The sequence below is a fragment of the Anas platyrhynchos genome, chromosome 3 (assembly GCF_047663525.1).
Source record: "Anas platyrhynchos isolate ZD024472 breed Pekin duck chromosome 3, IASCAAS_PekinDuck_T2T, whole genome shotgun sequence".
NCBI lineage: Eukaryota > Metazoa > Chordata > Aves > Anseriformes > Anatidae > Anas > Anas platyrhynchos.
Window position 1 is genome coordinate 38,080,351 of NC_092589.1, and position 19,254 is coordinate 38,099,604.

A 19,254-nucleotide genomic window follows, 5' to 3' on the forward strand; every position below is an offset into this window, starting at 1 on the left:
CAATATCATGTCAGTAGCATAGAATCATAGAATATCCTGAGTTGGAAGGGACCCTTAAGGATCATCAAGTCCAACTCTTGACACCGCACAGGTCTACCCAAAAGTTCAGACCCACAAAATGTCTGTTCCAAATTCCATAATAGGAACTCCACAACTTTGTATTCACTATACCATGCTTTAAAGCAAACAAAAAAATCCACACAAAACTTCTACAATTTTTATTTCTTAGACTTTTTCTTAAAATTACAAAGAAACTCTCTCCAGGAGAGCAAGGAAGAAAAGAAAAAAAATGAGAAAGAAATTTCCCAGCAATTTTGTTGCTTATAAACAGAAGCAAAATTACATATTTCACTCACATGCATGTACAAAAAACATTTTACTTAAAAAATACCCTTCACACATAACATGTGCATCAGTCTCAGAATTCAGCACGTAATCAGATTGGCCTCACCTACCCTACCTAATCTTATTTTCCTATTTTCCTTTTCAGCTGTGAATTTCTATGCAGGAAACATCTTTTTCTGCACAGCATTATGCATATTTAAATTAGTATGGATGGTCTTGGAATTAAATCGCTAGGTAGCACAGTCTGACTTACAAGTGTACACTGGAGTTGTCACACTGATGTTTACACAGTGAACTTTGCTGGATGCCAGGCAAAACTCTTCAAAAGGAATGAAAAGGTATTGCTAGAGGGAAAAAGGAATACGATACATAGCATTCTCTCATCTGCAATAATCCTGTATCACTCCCATGCAAAATACTTCAAAAGCCTAGTAATTCACAGATCTTGCTCTCTAAATTGATATCACAGTTACCAACAATTTAAATCACGGCAAAATAAATCCCTGAAGACATCAATGCTACTGGACATGGATGCAGTCAACACTCAATATTCCAATTTGCCATCTGTGTACCTTTGGAAAGGGAAGGCAGAAAGATGAAAGAGCCAACAAAATGACAAACTTCTGAAGCAGGTGGGGCAGCTGAGCACTTTACACAGGAACAGAAAAAAAAAAAAAAAACACAACTCTGAGAGCACAGCTTCATTCCAAACCATTGCATAATCTCAGTGTGGCTTAAAATTTGGGGATTACATGGTCAATGAACTTCTTGCTAGCTGTCCAAGGCTGCATCAACACCTAGTAAAATCTTATTTGATTCATCAGAAAAGCACATGGTCTGTATCTGAGCTGGTGAGCTACATTTGAAATTTCACTATTTCACGCATGATGAACACCCCTGTAAATCTAAGGCCTGCAAATGTTCAGAAGGGAAAGGCTCACCCAGAAGGTAAAGCTTCCACGTGCACAAAAGGAAGTGTCCAGCATACAAATGCCAGAAGCAACACAGCATAGTGGTGTACAGGAGGTACAGATTTTACTCTGCAATCACTTTTTAAATGTACAAGCTATGCTGATGCATTTCTAATCTCTGCATAAACAAGCATCCTAAAGAGAATCAATAACACATCTCTCTTACATTGCAACAACGCAGCTGAATCAATAGAGGGTGAATTTCCACTGTATTTAAACACTTGAAGCACTCAGGCTTGGCTTGTTGCAGAGTGTGTGTTACAGGGTAAGATGGGTGTGGAAAGGGGATGTGAAATACAAAAGCACGATTAGAAGTAAGACAGAGCACCTGTACTTGAGCAATATAAAGAAAGCACTTAAGACTGAGGCTTAAGAGGTTTAACTAAAGCCCTGGAGAGCACCAGATTTTCATTTTTAGCCCAACTGAAGTCTTGCAAATGAGCAAGTGATGCTGACAGCAGCCACTCTGTCCTCTAGCTCCTGAAACGGGTGCAAGAGACTTCGCTTAGATGTCTCAGACTCAAAAATATTTAACTACAACAGCTGGGCAAAGCATCTCTGCTGCAAGGCCCAATTTACAGGTGTTCTCATGCAGTATCAAAGACAGGTACAGGAGCCAAACCAGGCTGAACCTGAGGCCCAGGTCTAGCACATCATGCATATAGTGGAGAACCCTGGATAGGATATGCTGTTGTAGGTAAGACGGGCAGGCTGCTTTTAGATCAGTACTGCAATTTCAACACCAAGCACTACTGAACGTGTAGAAGAAAAGCAGCTGCCCAGCAGGACTAAGTCTCCTCTGATTCCCAGACAGGGAGAGCTAAAGTCAGGTCACTTCATGAAGATACTGATGGTGTGGACATCTTCAGCTGAGGTAGTCAGGTTGAACTCACTTTGTTGGTACACAGTGGAAAACCAGACACTTGCAGAACACCACTCATCTGACCTCCTTTAGACTTCTACATCTGGGTCAGATGAGTGCTCTCCTAGAAGTGATTATCCCACTTCAGCTGGGGATGGGGCCCAGAGCAACAAATCTAGATGCAGATATCTAAAGCTCGGTGGAAGGGCACCACCCAAAATGCCTTCCTTGTATCATGGCAGTTGAATAGCACAACTGTGCTGTACTTCTTTCTGATAAGCAGTTTTGCTTACAACTGGTGTCACATAGGTCACTAACATTTCAGCGTCCATCAAAGCATATTCCAGCCAGCAACAGTCCGACCCCTGTGAGAGCTCACAGCTCTCACAAAACTCTCTCAAGGAATAAAGTGGTTTTGTTTTGTTTTAAAGAAAACAAGTCTCCAGCACACATCTAAGAGGCAAATACTATTATTCTTTTTACAGCTGAGAAAACAGGGACATTGCAGCTTCCCTAATGGTGACTCAAAGGGAATCAAAATAGAGATTTCCTGATACACTGGTCCTCTGTTCAACTACTGACTAGGCTTCAAATAGCTACAATTTACCTCCCAGGAGGAGCCTTTAAAACTCTGACGGGCAATTTTAACTCCACTGTCCATAAAAGCCTGTAGTCACACATTCTTATTAGACATCGAAGAATTTAATGTTTGTCTTCCACTTCTATAAAATGGAAGAGAAATACAGTTAGGAAAAAAAAAGAATTAAGGCTAGGCGTGTTATACAGAAACAAGAAATACTATGCCTGGAGCTCATTCTTTCAAAAGATAAACTTGCAATTGTAAGGACAAATGGGAGGTCTGGTAAATCTCCCTCAGACATCCCAATGGGTTACAGGTATAAAGCCAGTTTAAGTGGCTGTTCACTCTTGATTCACGTTCATTCTAGCTTTTTTGAGAGATACTCACTGAATCAAGTTAAAGACTGAGTTGATCAACTGAGGACTGTGCGGAACAAAAAAATTGTCATCAGTCAGCTGAGCCATAAAAGCAAACAACAAAATAGATTCTGTTTCAGACTAAGTTGTCAAGATAGCAACTTTGAATAGGAAACCTCAGCTGGCCTGAAGTTCCTACACTCAATTTAATAAGAGTGAAGGAAAAGCTTGCATTGCCAGTACTGGCTCATACCAACAATAAACGCTGCTTCACTCTCTGTGGAAAATCCTGCCTTAAACAGCTGGCTGTCAACTTCCCTGATTAAGCAATCAGGGAATCAAATAGGTAAAAAGCTCTGCTGGACTTGTTAGTTAGAAGGAAGAATTGGTAGAGAATGTGAAGGTACTGCCTACAGCAAACATGGGATCGTGGCATTTACAATCTTGATATATGTATAAGGTGAGTAGAGCTCTGGACCTTCAGGACAACATATTTTGGTTTATTTGAGAAACATCTTTGTAGGAGCTCATGAGGGACAGCCCTGGCATCCCAAAGTGGCCAAGAGTACAGTCTTCAAAAACTGCTTTCTGAAGGTAGCAGAACAGTCCATTCTGATGAGCAGAAAGTAAAGCAGGCATGACAGAAGGCCAGCACAGATCATAAAGGAAATCCTGACTGAGCTCAAATGTACAGGAAAAAATACACAGTGGTAGAGGTGAGGATGGGCCGGCTGAGGGGAAACAAAGACACAGCCCAGGCATGCAGAGACAGTTAGGAAAGCCAAGGTTCAGCTGGAGTCAATACTGGTAAGAAATGTGAAGAATAGCTTTTCTAAGTGCACTGGAAGCAAAAGAAAGGTTAAAGAAAATGCAGGTTTGCTGTCCAACAGTGCAGACGCCTGGTAACAAAGGCAGTGCTTTGTACTTTCAGGCTGACATACTTACCACCACTCAACGCTCTCACTTAGGTGGAAGGTCTGCCCTCAGGCCTGCAAGGTCCCTGGGTCTATTAGGAGTGCATGGGAGCAAAGCACCACCTATGTAGAGAAAGACTGAGTTAACAAGAACTTCAGCCAGCTGGACGTTCACAGCTCCAGGCGAGCAGACAGGATGCATATGAAGGCACTAAAGGAGCTAGCTGACAGCACTGTGAGACCACCCTCCAGCATCTTTGCCAGGTCACCACAAATGAAGGCTTCCCAGGCAGAGAGATTACCCAACTTTAGATGATCTTGTTGCCTGCAACAGTTAGCGAGTGTGTGACCAGCACATTGAGGGAAAGCATTTCTACCTACACAGTGCCTGTGAGACTGCATCTGGAGGACTGCATCCACTTTTGTGCTCCCCCTTACAGGAAGGGCACTGCAGCAATTTTGTAGGAAGGCCACTAAGATGGGTAGGGGACTCTAGCACAGGACAAGGAGAGACTGAGGGAGCTTGGTTTCTTCAGACATGAGAACAGAGAAAGCTAGAAAGAGACCTCGCTGTTGTTTACAACCACTTAATGCACAGATTAGACAGACTGCACTCACAGATGAACAGTGACAGAACAAGTGGCAATGACCACAAGATCAATCACTGAACATTCCAGCTAGATGTAATATATTTTTTCCCCTGTGAGGGTAGTCAAATACTGGAAAATGTTGCCTAGAGAAGTTTGGTCTTGCCATCCTTGAGGAAAATCAAAACCAACTAGACAAGGCCCCGAACAACCTGCTCTATTTGGTTTGGCTGGACCAAAAACATCAAGAGGCTCCTCCAACCCAAATTATTCAACAATTCAGTGACTTAAATCTCCTCACAGCTACTTTCCACTGGTGACTTCCTCGTTAATCTGCCACAACAAGCCATGACAGCAAACACATATGGTGATCTTCAACCTCATGAGCCAGGATGGAGTACAGAAGCCAGCTAAGAAGTGCAGTACACATCAAACCTCTCATAAAAGTTTTATGCAAGGTCCCTCATACAGCAGGGCCAGCCCTGTTTACACATCATAGCCACTACAGTACTTTGTTAGCTCATTTCACATCCACTGGGACTAAATAAAAAGGCCCCTTTTCACATCTTCTTCATCTTTTTCTTGCAGCGCTGGTTGAAGACAGGCGAGGATCCCATCAGACTGTCAGCAGAATGAGAACCATAGCTGCTCTCTGAGCCATTGGGGCTCTGCGGCATCCCAGCTTCACTCATGCCTGACATAGGTTCCTCAAAGACATCACTGCCTAGGACCCCATGGCCATGTACATTGGCCTCTTCGTTCTCCTGTGGCTCCATTTTCACCTGTGACAAGTTCCAGAGAGGGGAAGCATTCACCTCAGCCCCTAGAGAAAGGAAAAGCATGCATTAGTAACAGAGTAAAAGGATAAATTACAAATGCTAAGTGGATGCAAGGGACAGCAACACTGGTAAAGCAGTAAAAAAAAAGCTCCAAGTGAAATAGGCTGGGGGAAAAGAAAATACCAAGCAGTGTGAAACAATAAATAAGTCAGCTTTTTTTTTTTTTAATAACCCAGCAGTTGCAGCTCTAAAAAATATGATGCTATGCTTTCACAGCAAATCCAATGCTATCCTTTCATAGCACTCTTTTTTTTATGAGAAATAACAACTTAGAAACAACATGAAATCAGAGCTCCCTTCACTCTCCAGGAAGGAGCATCTCAACAAGCATGCCACGAACACATGGGCTAGACCCTGTACAAGCAGGACTTGGAGGCAGTCCAGAAGTCATCCCCTGCAACTTTGGCAGTCTCCCTTCAGCTGTCAACCACACTGGACTTCTGCTAGCTCTGCAGGGGAGGGGAGAGGGCAGAGGACTAGGTAGATGAACAGTCTCAAACACAGATTCCTGCACTGAAACACGGGGATAAGAGAGCTGCAGTCAGCTGCTAGCCTGCCTCCTCCTTGTACCTGGAGGTCTCATCCACCCTTCAGCAGAACAGAAAGAAACCCTCTTGGCTCAATCTGAAGGACACCCCGCCCATTACCAGAGGACAGCAAACCACAAGAATAGTTTGTGCTGTAGTATACTGGAACAGAGGAAGGGTATTAGGGCACCTGGGGCAAGGAGGCTGTAGTCTGGAAACAAGCAGACTGTGAATCCCAGGTGACCTTTTTAAAGAAGGAGGTTAGAGTCCAGGGAATCACCTGGATTTTTTTTTTAAATGATTAAAATAATTCAATTAAAACACAGAGAATCAAACGTTTTATCTAAGTTACTTGCATGACCTTCCTTTGATCACTACCATCACCTTATCTGCTCTTCCCTATTCTCTTTGCATGCATGTATCCTACCAACATTGTTGTAACATGGCTTAGATACAACTCCACTATTTTAATGTTTATGTACTTTCTTGGCATTGTGTAACTCAGAATAGGCAGTGGGATTTTAAATAGTAAAATTCAATAAATGTAAAAAAAAAATCCATAACGACTTCTCAGATCTTGGACAACAAACATTTTCAGGACACCTGTGACGGTTGGCTTAGCAATCTAACAAATCCCTGCTCACTGTGGCATTTGTGGCTCTTTTCTCCTAGCTTCTAGCCAGGAGTAACAGACCTGAGGGAGGACGTTCACTGCAAATAACAAATCCAATGCCTTCTTAGAAATCAGAAGGGTTCAAAATATAGGCCATAAACATTTAACTACTCTAAAACTTGTTCAGACATAACTCAGATCAGCAGCAACTGTAAGTTTTTATCACATAGCTGGCTAGAAACACACACAAAAGGAACTTTCCCATTTTAAATTAATTCCACGGTGTAAGATTTGCCAATCCACACAGGTGTAATGGGTTTTGTTTGTTTTTTTCACATTTGGACTAGTGTGCAATCTGAGCAGATAAAGGATTTTCTGTACAAGATTATGAAACCATACTTTCTGAACACAGCAAATGTTTTGTCCCCAAGAGCAGTAATTATAGATTGCATTATTTCTGCTTATTTACAGTTTTAAGAGAGACAAAAATCCTATTAAAAACACACTAATTGGGCCCCTTGCTGACATGGGCCTAATGAGCCCAAATCTGAACAACGCCTGAAATCTTCTCTTGCTTTTAAAGCTGATCCCTCTAGCGTGGGGTTAAATTCACATGGAAAATAAAACAAACTAAGAAGCCAGGTTTTAGTAAGTTTTCTAAGCCTTGTGTCTCAAACTGTTTGAATGCACAACCAAGCCTCTTGTACGGAGCCAGCCTACCACTGCTCCCTACTGCCAGCATGCCACTAGCTATAGTCCCTTATCACCAGCAGTTCCACTAAGAAATCTCCCATCACGTTTGTACTGTGAATTTTCCCTCACGGAGGAGTCAGGAACTTTCTGAAGCAGCTTAGCTCAAAGCAGGGCTTAGGAGACCTTTGTGGCAGTAGCAGACAACACAGCCCACGTCGGCTCAGCAGTTAGATAACAAGCCAGAATTGAAGTGCTTGCTGATGTCCAGTTGCCTTAATGAAAAGTCCCTTTTATGTTAATTACAAGGGAATGTATTCCTCTCAACAACAAGGACACATCATTAAAATGCTATCAGTTCCACAGAGTTGCAGCTCCAGTCCACACAATCATCAAAGGTGCTCACTAACCTCACTGTTGCTTTCTCTCATCAATTGCTCTTCATCGCTCAACCTCATCCCTTTCAACTCCATCTCCTGCCATTGAGTGTCCCTAATGACCAGCAGTACTTAAGCAGAGACGCTGGACATTTCATTTTCAAAGCACTTCAGCCTCCAAGTACTTCACAAATGAGCTAATCCTCGAGTTGTTATCCCACTGGGTAGAGGAACAAAATGCCAAATTTTGCCTCTACTTCCCCAGCTGCATTACAATTAGCAGCTGGCCCACAGTTGTAACCTCTGGAACCAGCAGGAACACGTGCCCAACAGGGAAGGCTGCTATGACAGCTTGGCCCTCTGATACTGCTGTGCTGCCACCCTCCTTACAGGCCTCATGCTTGTACATCCGAGATGCTGGTGTCCTCACTGCAGCAGCTTTCTCTCCCTCCTCATATTTCACACTCCGGCCTGCCCAGCTCTAGGCTGGGACTTCTTACAGTGAAGAGATTTCCAAAGGCCCTTGTGAAGTGAAGAGGGATTTTCAGGGACGAACAGAGCACTTGTATCCTTAATTAGAAAACATCAATTTGGTATCAGATGGGTAAGAAGCATTTAGGATACAGCTATCTTGCTAACCTCTGGGTCTCAAGTGGTAGATGCTAATACCAAGCTTTCCAGATGAATCACTTGCAACCCCAGATGGGCCACCAGAGCCCATTATTCCCTCTCCCTCAAAAGTGCCAGCACTTTACATTTCAGAGGTACAACGGAAAACAATGAGCTTCCAGAAACACATCAGATAGATTTGTGTGGGTTTGTTTTCTTTAAACTCAAAATGCTATTTAAAAAAAAAAAACTAAGAGGTACACTCGCCCCTCAATACACAATGCACAAGTAAAGATAAATAGGAGAACAGACTTGGTTGTTTTTAAATCATGTTTTTAAAGTGAAACACTAATTACTGCAGGGGCTGGAAGAGTTCAGATGGTTCTAAAAAAAAAATAAAGAATGCTGACTTTGTTTTCCATAAAAATTAGTTCTACTGAATAGTACAGACCTTGCATATAGGTTCAGAAAAGGAACAGCAGCAACAGCAGCTTGTCCCATGCTCATCAGTGTGCTTCAACACCAACGTACAGCCTTCCATGGGAGCAGCTAACTACAGCAGACTTTCAGGATAAAACTCTGGTTTCTTTTGATATAGAAATCCAAAGGTTATTTTTGTCTGTTACATCAGACAGGAAGAAAGGCACCAGTACTCATATTTGCAGCAAACACAAAACAACAACAAAGCCCCTGGGACATCACTGTAGAGAAACAGGCTTTCTCACACCAATAACAAAACTAAGAACATTCACCGTCCCACCAAAATTAATGTTATATAAACCATCATATTCTGCAGGATCCATTAACAGAGTAAAAACTTAGCAAATCCTGGTAATTGATATATTTGACTGTTTTTGCATTTAGAAAGTAAGCAAGTATTTCTCCCCCAGATAAATCTACCACTGAAAAGGAAGAATTTCTTCTCCCTCCCCTTCCACACCTTTGAATCTGCTATTAAAAACAGAAACAGGATCATATGAAACAGATGAGCAGTAGCAACAAACCTCTACCTGAAGTTTGCGGGGAAGCTTCTACCTCCAAGTTTGCAGAGAATCGCTCACTTTGAGCTCCAAGGACTCCGACTGGCAGAGACTGGTCACCAGAAGCCAGATCTCCTTCCAGCTCCTCATTTATGGGGAAAGTGATATCGCTAACGGGTTCCTCCTTAATCTTCACTGGCTTTGTGTCTTCTGCTGCCTTTTCAGGGTTGACAATCTTTTCATACTCTTCAGAGAGCTGCTTGCTAACCTGTTAAAGATCAGTGGAGATGAAAAAGAGGCAAGAAAGGTCACAGTGACTTCAGAGACTCTGATGACAATTACATTGCAGTGTGCACTCCTCACAGAGTATTATTAATGCCTGACCTGACTGAACAACTACACACTTAGCTGCACAAAAAAGATTTTCTCCCCCTTCAAGAACACCTTCTATCCTTTATCAAGGGGCTTTAATAAGAGCTTGAATTCCTTAACACATCTGCTTGATAAATATGTGCAGATTTATTCCACAGACAGAAATGATGAGGCCCAGAAATTTAAATGGAGAAAAAAGCAAGAGCAAAGTACCTCAGCCTTACTCTTTGATTTTACCTGTAAGACTTCCCCCTGTCCATCAGTACTAAATTTTACTCCAGCACTAATAAACAAGCAGATCAGATATTCCTTAGCTTCTGTAGTTAGTTACTGCTAGCAAAGGCCAGTTACCTTCTGTCACAGTCACAGCAAAAAACGCAGTTTCCTCCAGTCAGACAAGCGAAACAAACGCAGGAATGAGATTCGGAACAATCTTTTTGCTTCTAGAAACATAACTCTAACCAATTAAATTAAGATTTTTCAGGTTTAGTCTGCCTTTAACAGGTACTTGTTTGTACCTCTGAATCCCGACATTAAGTGAACTGAGCTGAAAAAAAGCCCAAGGCATTTTTTTTTTTAAATAGCAGAAGCAAGAAAGAAAAAAGAATAGCAAAGCCTATTTCCCCCCTTCTAGACACACTTCCAAACACAGAGGCTACTCTGAACCTCAGCCCTGCATGAAGAACAGAACAAATAAGACAGTGACCATCTGCAAGATGAGAGTGAATTGCATCAGCAAAATGATACAGACAGCCCAAATTCCAGAAGGAGACAACACCTGGGTATCAGGATACAACTGTTAACTACATTCAGTGCTTTATAACCTTTCAAACTGGAAAAAAAATCCTCTAACAGGAGAGTATATTTAAATTAATGCAATCAGTCCTTTTGAACAAAAATGTTTTTTAACAAGGCCAGAGCTTGATGATGTTATTTCTATGCACAAACCTCAAGAGGCCGTCACAATTTCCATACTACATGCACTTACAGGTGTCTGATTTATACTACCTCTGTAAGCCACAAGGTGCCAACCCTGGGAAAAGAAGGAGCACAAAGGAGCTGCCCTACGATGAATCAACTGGTACTCTCAGATAACATGACAAGGAAGGGAAAGATTAGGCATGGCAGGTTTTGCCTTTGGTCTCGGGCTACCTACTTGATCCAAATCTTGTTTCTTGATGAATAGCAATAAAATTCGCACATCAAGTCCCTGCACTTCTGCAAGTCTATCAATCAAATAAAATGCACATTTAAGTTCACAGAATACCCAGACCAAGAAAAACTAGGGGATTTAACAGTTCCTCTCCTTTCTCCACAGAAGTAGTGCCCTCTAGAGTAGAAGGCAGTGCGTGTTCAACATCTCAGATCGGTGCAGTACTACCCTACACTCTTACCACTTAAGTGCGCTACCCCTAACTTAAAGCCAACACAAGTCACTGTGCCCCTAAGCAATTTCTGTCTGCTTACTTGTTTTATGAAATAGTAAGCAGCCAAATATCCTGTTAAAGCAGAAAATTCAGTCACTATTGACTTTATTTCTACTTGATATTTTACTCTGTGCCATTCAGGAGCTGGGGGCCTCCTCTTAAACCCCAACCATCAGCACAGCACTCTTAGCCTGTGTGTTCCATTCATGTCTGCCAAAAAACATCTCGTTTCCCTCTTCCTTGATGACCCAAGAGGGTTTCTCATATGATTTCACCTCAGTGTTGCTACAGGAATCAATTACTTCATTATTACATTTCCTACTGCTGCCAGCTCCCTACCACTCTCCTCACCTGAAGCATGTAGCTGTGGTAATCCTTGATGCGGTGCTGCCAGAACTTCTGCAGCGAGAGCACGCTGCCTATGCCCACTTCGTGGAAGACCTGCTCCATGACATCTGGGAATGGTGTGTGCCCGAGTCGGGCTTCCCGATCCACAGCAAAGCGCAGCAGCTTGGTGAACTTCAAGCAGTACTCGTGGGCGATGTCTGTCAGGGTCTCCAGGACGCTCTCGTTGGCACACTCGAAGCCTGTGTGAGCCAGGATGGTGGCCATGGACTGGTAGAGGAGCTGCCGGCAGGAGGACCAGCTCAGCTCGGTCACAGGCTCCCCTTTTCCTCTGAAAGACAAAAAGGAGAAAAATAGCACACCTCCAAAACCAAACTGAGTATACCATTCAAGAGATACTGCCAGGATTAATGTGCTCTACAAAGGGAAAGCAACTTGGCTGGGCTTCACCACAGCTCCCCCGTTACACGTGAACCCTACCTACTGTGGGTTTATCTGCTTTCCCTTCTTCCCCCTCCCTCAAAATCAGCACTGCTGAGTCTCATTTTCACTTCTAACACCACAGGAATCCTTGGGTGATTCATCAATACGGGATGCAAATCTTTTGAACCTTCAAGCAATTCCCTTCCCACCCAAGAGCTTTTCTCCTGGAGATGTGAATTAAATGGGTCCTTGACACAAACAAAAAAAAAAGGCACTTTAAATAACATGAATGCAAATCATTTCCCCTCTCAGTTAATTACATTTCTCTTCCTTGTTATCTCTGATGTCATAGGCCTAACAGTCAGATACAAAGGCTTCTGGGATAGACAAGATCTGAATTTATAATGCAAAGGACACACATAAAAAGCAAGAAATAGCATGCACATCTTTACCCACATGTCACTAAGCTATGCTGTAGCCATTCTGACCATTTCCCTACCCTTACTTCTGATAGTCACGAAGCCTGAAGCTGAAAGCAGGACCCTGTAGGTAACAGGAGAAGTGAACACAAAGCCTTGGGGAAGCCTGGAGAGGTCCTGCCTTAGAGCAGCACTCCCTGCCCTTGGGCTTGAGGCCCCTCTTCTCTGTGCTACTAGGAGGGAAAAAGTGACAATGCAGTACAGAACAGCTGGCACGAGCATTTCAAACCTCACTCAGTTCAGTCAGGCAAGCAAACTTTTCATCAAGATGAGTTAACAAATTCCACATCGGAGAAAAAAAGAGGCAAGACAGTTTAACAAGAAATGTAAGTACACTTCCACCAGATTTCCAGACCTACAATTAAACACACATGATTTACTTGCCTGTAACAGTAACACCATCTTCAGATGCTGATGTCAAAAATCAAGTCTCCTTTTTACTAAGTATGGTATTTTGTCACTTTTTTTCCACTCCACTCAGCATCAATAAGTTGAAGAAAGCTAACAATTTCACCCTTCATTTGTTTCTGATCAATTTCTTCCAACATCTGATCCAGCCCACCCTGAGATTTTGCCTCACCCTCCTTGTACACTATTTGCCTAACGCTGCACAAACTTCTCAGTACCACAGCCTGATTAAACAGCACACAGACAGCACTGGTGACTTGCACAGAGGGCAGCACTGGCCTCCGTAAAATTCTCACTGCTCTGCTTCTCCAACAGGTGCATTGGGTGCCCTTCAGCCTCGTTGAGCCGCTGGGTCACAGAGCCTCAGCTCCCTCTTATCCTCAGAGCTGACCTATAGAAAACCACTGAAACACAGGAGTAAAAAAGGTATCATTTCAGAGGAGTGAAAATGGGAGGTTAAACTTGGAGCCATCAGGACCAAAAATCCCAGAGCTTCACTTTCAAGAGCACCAGCTCAGCTCAGCACTTTCTGCTTATTGAAGGAAAGGGACAGAGGGATGGAAATCACACTGTATTGAGAGGTGCAGATGACACTGTTACTAAGTGGGTATGAAGAACAGCATGTGCATCCCAGTCATGGATTCATCCCAGTTATTACTTGCTGGAGAACAGCTCGCATCCCCATTCCTACTCAATTACATGACTACTATGGAAAGAAGACAGCCGGTGCCCTGACAAAATGAATTAAAGATCACCAGTTCCCTTATAAACCAAGCGTCATCCATGCTGTTTTTCCATCTCCCTAACTTTCCCCTCCACCTCCCAGGGACGGATTTCTGCAGCTCACGAAGAGCCGTATGTCTCACACAGCACTGGGACAAGGAGGTCACAACAGAGGGAAAAATAAATCACACAAAAACAACCAGAAAACAACCATCAACGTTTATGCTTAAGAACTGGAAAGTTTTGGTTTTTAAACACAAGGGATGAGCCTAGCTGTCCACTAGCCATTAGCTGAGAGCAGCTTATGCTACCAAGACCACTGAACACCAGATTATCATTAATACAGACAGAAATAAAGAGCCATTATCGACTGTCTGCCAGTCACACAAAACACTACGGGCAAACTTGAACTAGACACTGAATTTGGCAAGCCCAAGCAGGACACTCAGCCATGTCTGAAGTGGAGGACGATCATTTAGCAACGCATTTCGCTGCTCAGAAGTGGCGCAGAATGTCATCTCTCTTTTAAACTCCTAAAGGAAAAGAAACTAATTGCCAGCATTAAAATGCAGCTAGGTCACTACGCTGAAAGGGATATAATCAACTTGAAATCTAATCAATTACAGAGAGAAAAGAAATTTCAGGTGCTCTACTCAAAATCCAACTCCCTACCTCTTGTTTTTGGTGAGGTCAATCAATTTTATTTTGTTTTTCTTGTTCTTTCTTCCCTTGATTTCTCGTTTCCCACGATAAACAATAGAGGAAGATGATTAAAATCCTGATTAGACAGGAAAAATTAAAATATTGCTATAGATGTTAATGGAAAGCAACAAATGAGAAAAGATTTTTGCTTCATCTCCTTTAACTTTCAGGTGCCGCCTGATAAGGTTGCAAATAAACAGAAACAAGCACATTTAAGTCGAGAGGAGCTGACTAATGGCAAGCCTTCTCCAAAAGCACCAGCACGCTTCTTTTCCCAGATTGTCACAGGTGAAGAGCCTTGCTCTCAGACCTCACCCCGATGCCCAGCACCTCCAAAAGCACCCTTCCGATACCACCACTCAGAATGCCACCCTCTGCTTTCCAAAACCAAAACCACCCAAAACCAAGCCTGTATTACCAATGTCACGTAGCTGCAAGTAAACAAGAGCGCTTTGCGCTTTAACCCCCAAAATTCTGTCTCCAGAGGCAAAACTCAGTTAAGTCTGACTTGGAGGTGATCATACAGAGGCTGTAGTATGAAACTTCACACACTCAGTTTTCAACCAGCTAATACGACACAAGGCCACTCCCCAAAGGCACTACAATCCCCTCACCCAAGCTCATCCCCTGTAAAGTCCTTTTGCATACAGAAAAGGAGCTCACGGTCCATTTGCTGTGCAAACACCGTTAGGGCAAAGCGTTTGGGCTAAGTCAATGCAAAGATCAACAGCTGAGGTCTGCCTGAAGTGCTCTGCTCCCTCCCAGGTGAGCATAAGCCAGCAGCAGATGGAGGGAGGGGTTGTTTTTCCTACAAACCCATCAGTTTTAGGAAACACTGCATCGTGGAGTTGAATTTCTACCAAATGAGGTACACCACGGTTACTTCACAGCCACCTTTCCCCGATACAAAATAAAGGAGAAGATTGGAAAAACAAGATCATACTTGTCAGAGAGCATAGAGAACGGAGCACACCAACTCAAAATGAAAAATAAGTTTGCTTTTGGAAAAGGGCCTCTTTCCACCTCATCCTGAATAAGCCTCTTTTCAAATATCCCAGCTATGTCTACAGAAGGATGCACAGGGACAAACAAACTGCTCAATAGATAATACAAACAGATAACAGGTAACATTTGGAAGATAAGTAGTCCCAGTGGGACAATGCAGAACACCAAACACTTCAGGAGCTAAGCTGAAGCGCTTTGTCCAGCAGGATAAGCATGTTCTGCCTGCTCTGATTTCCACTGCTCCAAATCCTTCTCCACACTTGCCCTGCTATCCCACCAACCTCCCTACTTCTGCACAGAAATTTAACTAGCAGACCTTCTGCCATGAGCTGTCTTCCCACTGTGACATCCCAATTTGATCTGCAGATAACCTTTCAATACAAAGCACACACATGATGTGGTCAGCAACACAAATGAAAGAGTAACAGAGCAATCTGTTAGGAAACCACTCACATACACAAAAAACACACAACATCTGGAGAGCCACATAATCGGTAGGTTTCTTCTGACAATGGATCCATGCTGTTAGGGGGAAGCTGAACTCTGAAGAAGGAAGAGCTGGCAGCCATATTATGGTAAAAGTTCCCTGATGAAATGGTGGTTGCAAGTTTCATTCCTCATCAATTATGCTTCAAGTTTACCTTCTGTTTCTAAACCAGCCAAAAATCAAACGTTAATCCCCTACTGTGTACTCCAAGAATTGTAACATCAACAGTTGCAAATCACCAGGACCAGATGGCAATTCACTCAGGAACACTAAAGGAATTCAAGGATGAAATATCTGAATGGCTGTGGTGAGTCACTTCGTGCTTTAAACTGCTCTGGCCCATGAGGACCAGAAGGTAGAAAATGTGAAAACATTTTCTTTCAATAGCTTCAGAAAAGATTTGAAGAACTACAGGCAGGAAAGACCGATATATTCTGGCGCATCAGAGAAATTCAGAGAAATGATAAGAACAGAATTCAAGGACACATGGGTAAAGATGATATGCTTTGGACAAGTCAAGACAGGCTCTGTAAATAGAAAACCTGCTTCACAAGCCTGCTAGAGCCCTCCAAAGCCATCAACAGGCAAGTACATACGAGATCTCCACTGTGAAGCCAAGGACTTTCCTCAGGGATCTGTGCCAGAGTCAAGGTTTAGTTCCCCCCCAGTACATTTATCAACAGCCTGGAAAAATGCACAAAAGGAACAGTGTCTTAATTAAATCTGTTGCTGGTACAGATTTATGGGAGGTTGAAAAGACCAGAACAACTGAAAAATAGCAGTAAATTAGGTTCTGCCTCCTTTACATCTAAAAAGGGTTTGGGAAGCAGGGATTACTGGTATGGGGCGGGGCAGGAGGTACTGCCAAAAAAGAGAGACAAGGCTGTGGGGTCAAAGGACAAAAATGAGTAACAGGGAAACAAAAGAGGACATGGCTGTTTTAAAGAAATTTGTGGTCTAATTTGGACTGGCAACTCCTATCTTCCTTTCTTCCGATGTTCAAATATACCTGTGTGCTGCTTCTGAACCCCACGTTACTGCCAAAGAAAACAGAATTAAAATGTGCATTTAGTCTAACACTAACTCTGTACCTCTGACAATCACACGCAAGAAGGCAGCATAAAACTAAGTAATATCATGTTTTATTAAGGGGAAGAATAGTCTTCCCCAAATTGTTTTAAACACTAAGGCTAAGCACTAACAGATCTTACAGTTATAGCAGTAAAATAAAGCAGTAAGTGCTATTCTTACTTTATCAAAGTGTCTTAAAACAGTTAAGAACAAACATGCAATGGCAATCTAAAAGTTTGCCTCCTGGAAAACCATAAATGTGTTTGGTTTAGCAAGCACACAATTAAGTTCTAGTCTATACCATGGCCCATTATAAATCCACCCTGTCAGCCACAAAACATTTTGTTTTGAAATTGTCTATCAAGCTTTCACAATCTAGTCCTTAAACTCCCCCATGTGGTTGACTGTTAAATAACATTTCTTTACTCGCACTTCATAAACTTTCCAAGGGACAGCAAAAAGACAGCAGCCTGCAGAACAAGGTCAGGGCCACAGAAAATTAAAGTTAAGCTGAAACCACAAGGGAGGACAGGTACACATGGCTGCCTCAGTCCTACAAACCACAGTCCCAGAAAGAGCAGGAGTCTCAGGGCTCAGACGTTTACTCACAGGACTGGATTTCCCTTCACCCCTTTTGGCAAATTACTTTATTCATCCCAGAAGGATGAGGGTGTTCCTCCAAAACCAGCACTAAATCTCGCTGCTACCAAAACAGACACTTTATTGTAAAGTGCGCTTTATGCTACCTCAGGCCATTGAAGCTCTGAGGCATTTAACTGATAAAATGTTTTATTGCTGCAGATTTTCTCCCATTTGAAGAAATAAAACGTGTTCTCTCCTACTTCACGATCACTGAAGCAGTCTTTGATCTAAAAACACTGAGGATTAATCCCTGATTTTCAATGCTAAGCCTACAAAGTATCATGAGATCCTGCAAGAAATGCAGCGCATCTTTGTGAAGTCAGTGCTCACCAGAGGGGCAGATGGGGAGGAGCTGGCAGTAGTAGTCAATCAAAGACTGACTGCAGAGGTAGAAGCAACACAACCTTCATTTCCATCTTCTCCAGCCCTCGGCTGGTGGAGCCAGCATTGGAGAGAGTATTTCCCTTCATCAACACTCACTGTCAGATCCGACCATACTACCAAATACTGACAAACAGGGTGAAATGTGGTGGCTTACTACATCACAGATCTTTGGCTGCTGAAATATTACAAATATTAGTTACTGAAGTAACCAGAACCTGCAACCATTGGGCCAACAAATGCTAGCAAGACAGGAATCAGCACTACACATCCACATTTTATAGACAGAAAACAAAGGCACATTTGTTTTAAACACCTCGCATGTTATGGGCACAGCAGAATTCTCAACCTTTCAGCTCTTAAGCCTATTTTACTCTTTATGTACACACAACTGCTTGACCTTTGGCCTAAGGGAATCGACAAAACCATGTCTATATTTAAAAACACTCAGCTTTGCCGCAGCCACGAGCTAACACAAAGAAATACCAACCAACACACCTGTAAAAGTCACTCTCTGGGTCACTGTGCCTCAGCTGAAACGGCATTTTGGGGGTTTTGCTGTCCAGAGGAAGCAGGTCATCGGGGAGAGGTGGGGAGGCCGGGCAAGAGGGCAGAGGCTCGGTGTCTTCGGTCTTGATGCCCTCTGCCTGCTGCTGGTTTTGAGCCTGGGCCATGGCGATGAGGCCACGGAGCCGCCTGTTGTGCTGGATGAGCTGGATGGTGTGGATGGTGAGGCTGCAGGGCTCGGAGGGGATGTCCAGCATGGTGGTGGGCCGGGGCTTGTTGGCGGAGGGCTGGTGCAGCGGTGGGTCCTGGACTTCCACGGTGCGAAACTCGCGCTGAAGCAGGTCGAAGGAGCTGCGGTTGGCCTGGCTGGACGAAATGGGGATCTCACCCCAGTACCGCAGCATTTTTAGGTAGGCAATGTCCCGTCCTCAGCACCTGGGGGAAAGGCTCCCAAACACTGTCAGCAGGCAGAGAGGTGCTCCAGGCTTTGGGCAGCAGGGTTAACCGGAGCTGGGCTGGTGCTTGGCATAAAGCAAGATGGGAATGGCAACAAGATGTTCAGTGTCACAGCCAGAAGTGCAGTTTTTAGGGTGGCATCGGGGCACAGCGCTCCCCTAACACCCAGCCGCTTCCCCTGAAGGAGGGGGGGGGAAAGAAGAGAGCAAAGCGGCTGCGAGGCGGTGGGAAGCCCCCACCGGCCCTGAGCCGGGCAGGGCCACGGGAAGGGGGAAAAAGGCAGGAAAAGGGGACGGGAAGGGGAAGGAAGAGGGCAGGGGAGGCCGCAAGAGCTGCTCCGCCGCCGGAACTCGGCACCGGTCCGCTCCCCAAGCGGCTCCCCCGGGGGGAAGGAGAGCGCCGGGCTCCGGGCTCCCGGCTCGCAGCCCCGCTCCGCCGCCTGCCCCCCGAACCCCCAGCTCCCCGCCCCGGGTCCCGTCCCGCTGCCGGCAGCCGAGGCAGCGCCGCAGCCTCCCGGTGGCCGCCTCCCCGCTCCGCCAGCCCGCGGCGGACCCTATTTCGGGAGGGACGCCGTAA

General features: G+C 44.0%; 1 protein-coding gene across 2 annotated transcripts; it reads right to left on the reverse strand.

The window, feature by feature from the left end:
• Positions 1 to 203: 203 nt before the first annotated feature.
• Positions 204 to 18,998, reverse strand: SUPT7L (SPT7 like, STAGA complex subunit gamma). Of its 2 annotated transcripts, none has more exons than XM_005016798.5 (4): positions 18,214 to 18,998; positions 11,401 to 11,725; positions 9,281 to 9,518; positions 204 to 5,438 (listed from the first exon to the last, which is right to left on the reverse strand). In XM_005016798.5, exons 1-4 carry the CDS (start codon positions 18,624 to 18,626, stop codon positions 5,176 to 5,178), a joined length of 1,239 nt encoding a protein of 412 aa, XP_005016855.3. In that variant the 5' UTR covers positions 18,627 to 18,998; the 3' UTR covers positions 204 to 5,175. The 2 variants fall into 2 exon arrangements, with proteins under 2 accessions (XP_005016855.3, XP_005016854.3); XM_005016797.5 differs by having other exon boundaries at positions 9,275 to 9,518.
• Positions 18,999 to 19,254: the final 256 nt, after the last annotated feature.

Coding starts and splice junctions, on each gene's coding strand:
- SUPT7L (XM_005016797.5), bottom strand. CDS start 18,626: ATGCTGCGGTACTGGGGTGAGATCCCCATTTCGTCCAGCCAGGCCAAC. Junction 11,726..18,213: donor CCAGAGAGTGACTTTTACAG/GTGTGTTGGTTG, acceptor TTTGTCTTTCAG/AGGAAAAGGGGAGCCTGTGA. Junction 9,519..11,400: donor ACCACAGCTACATGCTTCAG/GTGAGGAGAGTG, acceptor GATCTTTAACAG/GTTAGCAAGCAGCTCTCTGA.